At 31.0% G+C, this 9,967-nt stretch overlaps 1 protein-coding gene across 3 annotated transcripts; it reads right to left on the bottom strand.

Annotated features, from left to right (window-relative positions):
- Positions 1-6,615: 6,615 nt before the first annotated feature.
- Positions 6,616-9,158, bottom strand: LOC106316824 (AT-hook motif nuclear-localized protein 6-like). 3 transcript variants are annotated; one of them, XM_013754689.1, is made up of 6 exons: positions 9,002-9,158; positions 8,329-8,817; positions 7,729-7,805; positions 7,514-7,642; positions 7,273-7,434; positions 6,616-7,184 (listed from the first exon to the last, which is right to left on the bottom strand). In XM_013754689.1, exons 2-6 carry the CDS (start codon positions 8,762-8,764, stop codon positions 6,813-6,815), a joined length of 1,176 nt encoding a protein of 391 aa, XP_013610143.1. In that variant the 5' UTR covers positions 8,765-8,817; positions 9,002-9,158; the 3' UTR covers positions 6,616-6,812. The 3 variants fall into 3 exon arrangements, with proteins under 3 accessions (XP_013610143.1, XP_013610144.1, XP_013610145.1); XM_013754690.1 differs by having other exon boundaries at positions 8,329-8,772; XM_013754691.1 differs by having other exon boundaries at positions 8,329-8,751.
- Positions 9,159-9,967: the final 809 nt, after the last annotated feature.

Here is a 9,967-nt window from a genome sequence, read left to right as displayed (position 1 = left end):
TCCGTCGGTATATTCCGAGGAAATTCCGAGGAAACCCAAATTAAATTCTGAGGATTTCATTTTCCGTCGGAATGTCCGTCAGAATACCGATGTTTTCTTGTAGTGATAATATATACCAATTTAGAATTGAAAACAAAATATTTATATAAAAATAAATGAAAACAAAATCCGCACAACCGCCGATCGAGATCTAGTATAAATTAAATGGTTACAATTCGTCGTGTTGTAGCAACCATTCATAATCAAATTTTAGTGGAAACATATATATGATCAATAGAATTGCATGTACTTTAAAGTAGAGATATCAAACTGGTGATTGCTACTAATGAGATCGGTTACAGAAAGGTCGTGAAGGATGTGTTGAAGCGAAAGACACAAGGAGCCATAGTGTCCCATGGTGATAGATACGATTCAGAAAAAAATGTTAGAATAGTTTTGGGTTTATTGAGACATGTTCTTGCAATTGATGAAGATACTTCAATGTATAATGTTTTATTCCACTTGAACTAGTTTCATGCATCTGTCATTATTATTGCTTTACACCTTATCAAGATAAGGTATTGGAGATAAATTTGGCCAGACCGAACTGGTTCAGTGCCCGGAAAAATTTTGAACTGTTTCAAAAATATAAAATTTCATATCAACTAATATTATCTTCTTCGAGTTGCACTTGGACCACAATATTTTGTACTAAATAGAATAAAAAATATTTCAAATTTACCAATAAAAATAATATTTGAAATATGGTATTTGAAGTTAAATAACAATATGTGTTGTATGTCCTTATAATTGGAGCTCGATACATGCAATAATTATAGATGATTTGTTTTATAAAAAAAAAGCAATTTTGAGGATCCTCTTATATATTATTTGAGAAGTCATTTTAATGATTTCTGTTGACATGTCACTCATGCATGCAGTTTGAAAAAAATTCTTATAATTTCATTGGTCGAAATTTTTAATTTCATTTATTTTTTAAATAATTCTAAATCTAATCCTAGAAATAACATAATCCTATTGCCAAACAACTAAAATTTTTAACCTAAAATCTATTTATTCGCTATCTCCGTCCTTAACATAAACAAAACATGATTACCAGATTTGCTCACCATACATCAGATCATGAAATCGCCATTGACGTAAGAAGGAGGCAAGCTTTTCCATGTATTCTTCTTGTCCTACTTATGCATCTTGTAGATTGTAGGTTATTTTTATTCTATGGCAAGGAGCAACAATAGGCTACTATGTTCATTGATCTCAATCTTTCTCTTTATTATGTTTCTCATACTTACACTTAATTGGGTATCTGTTAAAAGCATAAAGGTTAAGGCTGTGCCTTAAAGCTTGGTACTGTCTTCTAATAAGTGCATTTTTTGTAGGTTGTGTTACTGTATTCCAAATACAAGCTGTATGTATATATAACAACGAAAGGGAAGCGAGCTTCGGGACAGTTTATGGGGAACATATGATCAAGGGTTTGAGGAAGCTGACTTCTGCACATGATAAAAACCAGTTGTATAAACAGGGGATATTGGGACTCAAGAGCTTTATGTTCGAGTACAGTTACCTACAAAGATTAATTTTTTTACATTTGTATGCTTCCTTGGAAACATACATCAAGTGAAGGTAACCATGAATTTGACTATTTATTAGCTGATGATTCTTTATAGTGATTAGGAGCAATTCTTAGTTTATCTTGTTGAGTTTCAAGCCTAGAGTTGTAATCATGATTTCTAAACTGAAATTGCAATACACGCTATTAGTACATGTAAACATGTCTGGATGGAGTAATGTTACTTTATGCATGTGTTTGCTTTAATATGATCTAAGGATTCATATTGGATCTCTCGCATCTTTTTGTAGTTACAAATATGAGGATTCATATAAAAGATGTTACTGGACGCTACTAGATTTTATTCTCTCGGGCTTCAAGCTCTTGGGATCCAAGTTAATGGAGCTGCAGGGCAAGAACTGGTATCCACTTCCTCCTTTCTGCCTGAGAGTTTTCGTCACCATTATTATTTTTTGTTTCGGTTGTCACTGGAATTTACTGGCTTTTATTTCTGATTAGACAATGGCTTAGTTTTGCAGTTTCTCGATGGTTTCCACTGTCATATTAGCCATGTGCCTAAAGACATGTCAAAACATTTTGTTCATCATATCTTGTTTTGATTCAATATTTATGACGTTTTTGTGTTATTTTTGTTTGTTGTTGGCCGATCAGTTCAAGATTTCCACTTTCTTGTTTCTTGATCAAATTGTTTGGATTGGTAGTGATTTATGTCATAGACTCGTCAAACAAGGTACATTTTGTTATTACTAAGTAATATAATATAATTATTAAAGAATTTAACCCAAAAATGAAAAAGCTACACATATATTTTATAAGTAGCCAGAATACATACAATTTATTTTGTTTTACAATGTGTATTACTGTAATATCCTCTTATATATTAATTGAGAAGTCACTTAAGTGATTTCTGCTGACGTGTCGCTTCTAGAAGATCTTTCAAATAAATCGTTTTAATTTGATTGGTCCATAATTTTATGTTTAATTTATTTTTAAAAATTCGAAAGATCAATATTCCTATAGTAACTTCTTGCTGAAATTTATAAAGAATTTTTTTATTTCATATATATGGTAATAACCTAAGCGAGAAAGAGAAAGTTAGTAATTAACAATTTCGAAAATAATTAATGAGGCAAATTGTTAAAAAATATCAATGAGGCAAACAGATTTGTAGAAACATTCTTTCGATAGTTATAGTTGTGTTTCATATTTATAGAAACACTTATTTATTTTATTAACTCATTCTATGAAACTATAGTAACTATTTCTTGAAAGTAATAAATTCATATCATACGGATATATAGTTGCTACCATATGTGTTCATATAATAAATTATTTCAATGACCATTATAATAACCTTAACCAACTAACGTAATAGAAACCTCTATGTATATATTCTATTTTCACCCTATGCACAATAATACATAAATTAGAGTTATTTTAGCCATGTCTCCTTTTTATTAATGTCAAGGTTTTGTAGTGTTTATGTAAAATTCTTCGAGATATTGATTGTTGTGTTTATGTAAAAAAATATTAATGTTTACCATCAAAAAACGTATATGTTGAATCACTTGAGGCTATATTAGCCAATAACAAGGTGAATGTATTTTTGTTTGTGAACAGCTATATTTTTTGGAAGTGTATTTTGGTTTTCTAACACATTCTTCTGTACTTTATGTATTAAATCACGATTACAAAATACAAGCTTCTATTAAAAACGAGATTGTCAGCAAATATGAACTTGAGCTGACTGATGGTGTAAACTGGATTCAGATCTTGAAATTTCATATTTCACATGCAAATGAAAATAACATAACCAATGCCCATTTCTATAAGATTTCTTTAAACAAACTGATACTATTGTTTTTGGCATTCATGTCCTATCTAATAGTCTCCATTATGATTTTAAAGATTTTGGTGAGATATTTGAACTTGCATACGACACCAAATACTTGGTTGGTAAGTATGTTATCATTCTTAATATTTTGCTTTTTTTTTTTGAAACACCTTTGACAATAATCATTGTATTGTTTTCAGATTTAATAGGTTAAGTGACCAATGTTGGTGAGCTTAAATTACCTAGTCTATATTTATATGGAATGTATGTGAAGACGAAAAGTTTTCAACTTCGTGACACAAGTTAAGGTTTTTTATTGGTCATGTGAATATATGATTTAATTGGTCAAGTTATAAATAAAACATTTCATGTGGTTTACCCTTGAAATTGCAGTGATTTTATTTTAAATTGTTGTATGTGCAGGTGATCACGGTCACTGTTTTTATGCATGGATAAAAAACACTGATTTTGTGAAAATTGTTGTAAACATTGATTTTTTAATGCATGAATCAAAATATTATTATATATTTTTCTTATTTTTATGCTTCAGCTACTATATTTGGATGTAAACAACTCTGCTATATGTATTAAATGGAAATCAGCTAACTATCTTTTGTTTAGATATCATTCATAGTTTAAACCTTAAAATTTTATCATATTTTGATTGATTGATAATTTTTAATTTATTTTAATTAAAATATAAAAAGGTAATTTTAGAACCAATTAGAATAATTTTCCAAATGATTCAAATAATATCAGATAAATGATTTATAAAAACTAACTGCAAAAGTCCTAGAAAGTTTAGCAAAAAAATAATTATCATTCAAAACCATAAGATTATAAATTATTTTCATATATAAAGAATAAAAACAATGTTAATCTGAATAAAAATGAATTTTTGTTACATTAGAAATTTCATATGTTTACACTTAACATTATAATCTCAAAAAAAAATTAACATTAAATTTTAATAATAAAAATATATATAGTTTCACGAAAATATAATGTATTATGTTTTTATTAAGTATTTGTATCCGCAAAATTGCGGGCCACCGCCTAGTTTACCCTAAAACATTTTAAAACAGTAGACATAGACATGAATGCGCGGGATGGTCATTGCGACATATCTCAGAAAAGTCTTCATAGATTTTCTTATTTACGAACCAAAATCGAATCACCAGAATATATATAATATTGAAAAATATAACAAAATCTTGAATACTGTAAATGGCAGTAACCAATTTAAAGACTAGGATACAAAAACATGAATTCCTAATTAATATACCTAACTAAGAAAATAAAAATAAAGCGAACGTGGGATTGGGATAACATTGAGGAGGAGATAGGCATGGGCATAAAATCCGGAACCCGAAATCCGAACCGAACCCGAACCGAAAAACCCGACTCGTTATCCGACCCGAAATGTAAAAATACCCGAAAGGATTTTGTAGGGTGGTACAAAAAATATCCGAACCCGAAGTGTTATTAACCGAACCCGAACGGGTAACCCGAAAAATCCGAAATTAATAGTCAATATAAATATTTTGAAATATATATAAGTATTCCAGTTATTAAATTCAATATTTGTGGTAATATTATATATAATAATAAATATTAAAATTCTAATAAATGCTTTAAGTACACAATTAGTTATAAATAAGTATTTTATAATTTGCTCATTGAAATAAAAAGTCTAATATCTATAAGGCAATACATATTGTTTACAAATGATGTTTGTTTTCATGCTTGATTTAACATTTTATTGTTATTTTATCAATTTTATATGTGATAGATTAATTTTTATTTAATTTAGATGTTTTTCTTTATGTTTTACTTCAAAAATTTTGTTTTTTTACTTTGGTTATATCCGAACCGATATAACCCGAATCCGTACGATATATGATTATTTTATGGGTTTTATGATGCAATACAATTTTGAACCGAACCCGAAGTGTTATTATCCGAACCCGACCCCTACTAATAAAATTTTAGTATGGGACCTATAAGCGTAAATCCGAAAATTCGAAAACCCGAAAAACCCGATCCGAATGCCAACGGGTACCCGAACCCCATACCTAAGAGGAGACAAGGATAGAGAACAGCGAGTGGCTACAGATTCTGCTTCGACCATTCCAGGAGACATCATCTTTTATTAAGGTCTTTTTTAACTATCATGGGTGATGGGTGGCTCCTTTGTCTTTTTAGTTTTTAATACCACGTGAACGTAGAAATTAAAATAACTCAAAAGTTCTTTTAAATAAGCTTAATTTTAGTTTGTTTTCTAAATTATCACAGCTTTATGATTTTTAAAGCCCACAAAACTTAATGGAAAGCTTCACAAACATTGTAGAACCTTTGATAAGTAATTTTGAACGTCCTATACGACAAAAAACCTTTTTTATATATATTATCAGAGTTTTTAATATAATTATAGAACATAAAACACTAGAATCAGAATTTAGTGAATAATCTCTCCGTTTCATATTAAGTATCATTGTAGAGAAATTTTTTCGTTACAAAATAAGTGTCGTTTTCAACTTTCAATGCAAAATTTATTTATTTGGTTCAGCAATTTATTTTTCTATTGGTTGAAATATGGTTAGGTGTATAGGTAATTGTGTTTTTATATAGGAAATTTATATAGGAAATATACAAAATTAATTGTTTCTTTAATCCATGTGCACAAACTCAAAACGACACTTAAAATGAAATAGAGAGTATAATTCTAAAATGTTTGGGCGGTTAATTGAACCTCATAGATTCTGAAATGTTTGGGTCTTAAGATTATTTAAACCTCATAGGTTGAGCCACTGATAATATAAGAGCTAGACCAAAAACAAAAGCTATGCATCTTACCATTCACCTTAGAGATAAAAAACAATAGTTCCAACTTTGACTCTCCATCATTCTTTGTTTAATGAAGCCCTGCTATGCCTATTATCTTGCTCGTATCTCTTTTATCATTTCATCCTACTCATTCATTTCCTTAACCATGGCGACTTCCCTCGGACCCAACTTGCTCATAACATCACCCGAAGCAAAACCAGTGTTATCAGAACAAGGACGGCCAAAGAGACCATTGGAACTTTTTATAGATTTCGAGTGTTATTTTGACTAAATCAAAAATTATGTAGAATATAAAATTGGTTAGAACCATGTCATATGCAAAATAGTAAATTTTAATGTCAATAACCGCAACCATAAAACATCGTTTAATCGACGATTTCAACATAATTAAGCTAAACCGATCACAAAAACAAATACCCTAGAAAAACACACAGTAAGAAGAATTTTTTTGAAAAAGCCTCACACCTGAAACAACCCTAAAAGCAAAGAAAAGAATAGCTGAAACACTTTTGACCTTAAAGGTATCTTACTTCCTACAAAAGAAAGTCCTAGGATTGCTCAACCACTATTAGATAGGCTCCTAGTATCGCCGGAATCATCATCCCCACCATTTTCATAGTCATCTTCTTCTTTATTAGTAGCACCAGCGTTCATATTCCCATATCCATGATAGGTCGTTGTGATACTATCGTTGTGGAAAGAAGAAGGCATTTGAGACAACGGTCTCATTGTACCACCACCACCGTAGGTTTGTTGTTTTGGCTCCTCTACGGTGGCCACCGCAGGAGAAGTGGAATTCACAGTGGTGATAGTGAAAGTAGGAGGTTGTTGTTGTGGTTGTGGTGGAGGAGGAGAAGCCTCCATGATTCTAGGTTTCTTCTTCTGAGTTTGTTCTGCTTGATGCATCACAATGAAACTTCCCATTATCACCTGTCACAAATAATAAAGACTTATGGCTCTTTATACTCGGAATTATTAAATATGTTTTTAATTTATTAGATAATCAAGCTTGTGTTACCTGGACAGGACCGGCCGCTATGAGCATACCAGCAAGGCCACCGCCGACGATTTTACCGTTTGGTCCGGCTAAAGAAATGCTCATACCCCCGGACCGGCCTTTGGTTCCACCGTTATCGGTAGGCATAAAGGAACCCGATAAAGAAAGTATCTCAAATCGACCCTAAGACAAGAGAACAAACTTATTCAAGAACCGCCAAAAATCTCATCAAGAACCAAAAATGTAGTGTTAATTTGGTTACCTCATATGTAAGAGTGCCTCCTGAAGTGGTGGGTTGACGAAGTGTGACATTAGAGATGGTACCAGTAGCAGAAAGAATGCATATAGCTCGAGAGCCTTGTGAATACGGCATAACATTCATCGTTACATCCTGTTTAAAAGAAAATATATATTCTCAAAACAATGATACACATAATCCATTACCAAAGAAAAATCATGTTTTGGGAAATTTGTTACCTCGCCAGCATTGACAGTAAACTGATGTGTTGTAAAATTTGCACCCATATAGCATGATAGCCCAGCAGGAGGAGGAGCTACAAATAGATAAAACAGAGTTTTGATGCTATTGACTTTGACTAATCAGGTAATTAATAAACTCTAATTCTCAACTAGCCAACTTGATCATCCTTGTCTATAACTATCCATAATAATCAGTTGTTGCACAGTAATTAGAACAGAATTAACCAAGCTGATTCGAAACCTTAAGATCTATGCTAACAAATTAACAGTTAACAAGACTAGACACTCTTTATCTTCTAAAGATGAAGAGACAACAAGAGATTATTCTCTCTTTGTTTTAAATCTTTTTTGTATTTTTATTTTATGTTTGTTCAATCAGCATCATCAGATTCTCTTTTTCTGTCTTCCAACTGGTCTCTTTGAACCTTCTTCAAACAAAAGGGTACCCAGTTATGTTTGGTCCCACTTCCCAACATCTCAAAAAATCCACATAAAATCACATCAACAGATAACTCAAAAACTCCAGATCAGATCTATCTCACTAAAACCAATGCAAAAGATCAAAACACACACACACAAAGAGACTGCAAAGTTTACCTGGGCTGATTTCATACTCAAACTTGTTAGATCTCTTGATGAATTCAACAGGTTGCTGATGAGCCTTTCCTCGTTTCCAGTGAGAATGATGATGATAATCTCCAGAGAATGGAATGGAAGATGAGATTGGAGTCGGAGACAGAGTTGGTCTCGAGGCCCTAGGGTTCAGACTACCATCTGGAGCGTATTTTCTCGGCCTCCCTCTCTTCTTCTTTGTCAGATCTGTCCCTGCGCTAGAGATTGATGGCGGAGGCGCTGCAGCGGCTGAGCCAGGAGTCACAGTGGCTGGAGCCGGAGGGAGAGGAGATACCACCATCGTGGGTCCCACGGATGGAAGAAAGCTAGGGTTTTGTTGAAACTCTGTTCTTGGTGCCAAAGTTTCATCTCCCTTAACTGTGATGACCCCACTTGGACTCATTCCACCTTTCTCCTCCATTTTAAAGTCTAAAATTACCAAAAAAAATAGCAGAACAATTTTGCCCTTGAATGCTAAATTCAACAAAGATGAAGAGAAAGAAACTTAGAGAGATAGAGGAAGAAGATGAAGAAGCAAAGATTTCTTTTGTTTTTTTCAGACAAAATTAACTAGATACAAAAATGGATGAAATAGCTGGGATCAAAGATTAAACCAGAAGAAAAAAATTGGTTACCGTTTTTAGATTTGGTTTCTTACCTTTCAACAGTTATGGAGCTGAAACTAACACTGTAGCAGAAAAATGCAAAAGCTTTCTCAGTGGGTGATTAACCTCTTGATCTCACCGGAAATTAGCAAAGTAAAAATCTCTCAGAAATTAGATGCAATATCCCCCAAATTTTTCATAACAGAAAGATATAATATATTTTTGCAAAGAAAAAAGGAAGTAAATCAATAAAATGGAAATTTGTTGGAGAAAGAAATAATACTATATACTAAAAATATCATGTAGACAGTTGTTTCATTTAATATTATTCTAATATCGATGATATCTATATTATTAAAAGAGTACCTATTTGAAAATGTTATTACTTCATTAATTAAACTTTTTTTTTTCTTGTCTTTTTCAGTTGCATTTATGAAATATCCTAAAACGAATAATATTGCCTAATTTATTACTTGTCTTTTCAGTTACATTAATGAAATATGCTTAAATGAATTTAAACTTCCTATTTTATTGTTTGTCTTGTTCAATTACCTTAATGAAATATCCTTAAATAAATTTAGACATAATGTCATTTAATCAAGCAAAAAACTCATGAGTTATCCTCACGTGCATAATTTTAATAATGAAGATTTTTAAAAACGTGCATCATTAAAATGTTACCTAAAACATGCAGCACTAATATATAACATGCATCAATAAAACTAAAATTTGACTCACACAATTGTACGAATATTATTTTCAGTTGATTAAATTTAAAAATAATTATTTATTAAAAAAATATTTAAGAATGACTATGTTTTTAAAAATTATATGGTATTATTTGCTCATAACTCATTTGTCATTTGATAAATTGTTAGAAAGAAAATTTTAGCATAATATAACTCAGTTGTCATTTGCTAAATTTATGGTTTTTATTTATATTTTTTATTATTTAATTATAATATTTTCATTTTATATTTGAAAGATAAATGAATTTTCTTTCAAACAATATTTTTGTA

The sequence above is a fragment of the Brassica oleracea genome, chromosome C9 (assembly GCF_000695525.1).
Source record: "Brassica oleracea var. oleracea cultivar TO1000 chromosome C9, BOL, whole genome shotgun sequence".
NCBI lineage: Eukaryota > Viridiplantae > Streptophyta > Magnoliopsida > Brassicales > Brassicaceae > Brassica > Brassica oleracea.
The sequence above is the reverse complement of the archived record's forward strand: the minus strand, read 5'-3'. Positions and strand labels throughout refer to the sequence as shown.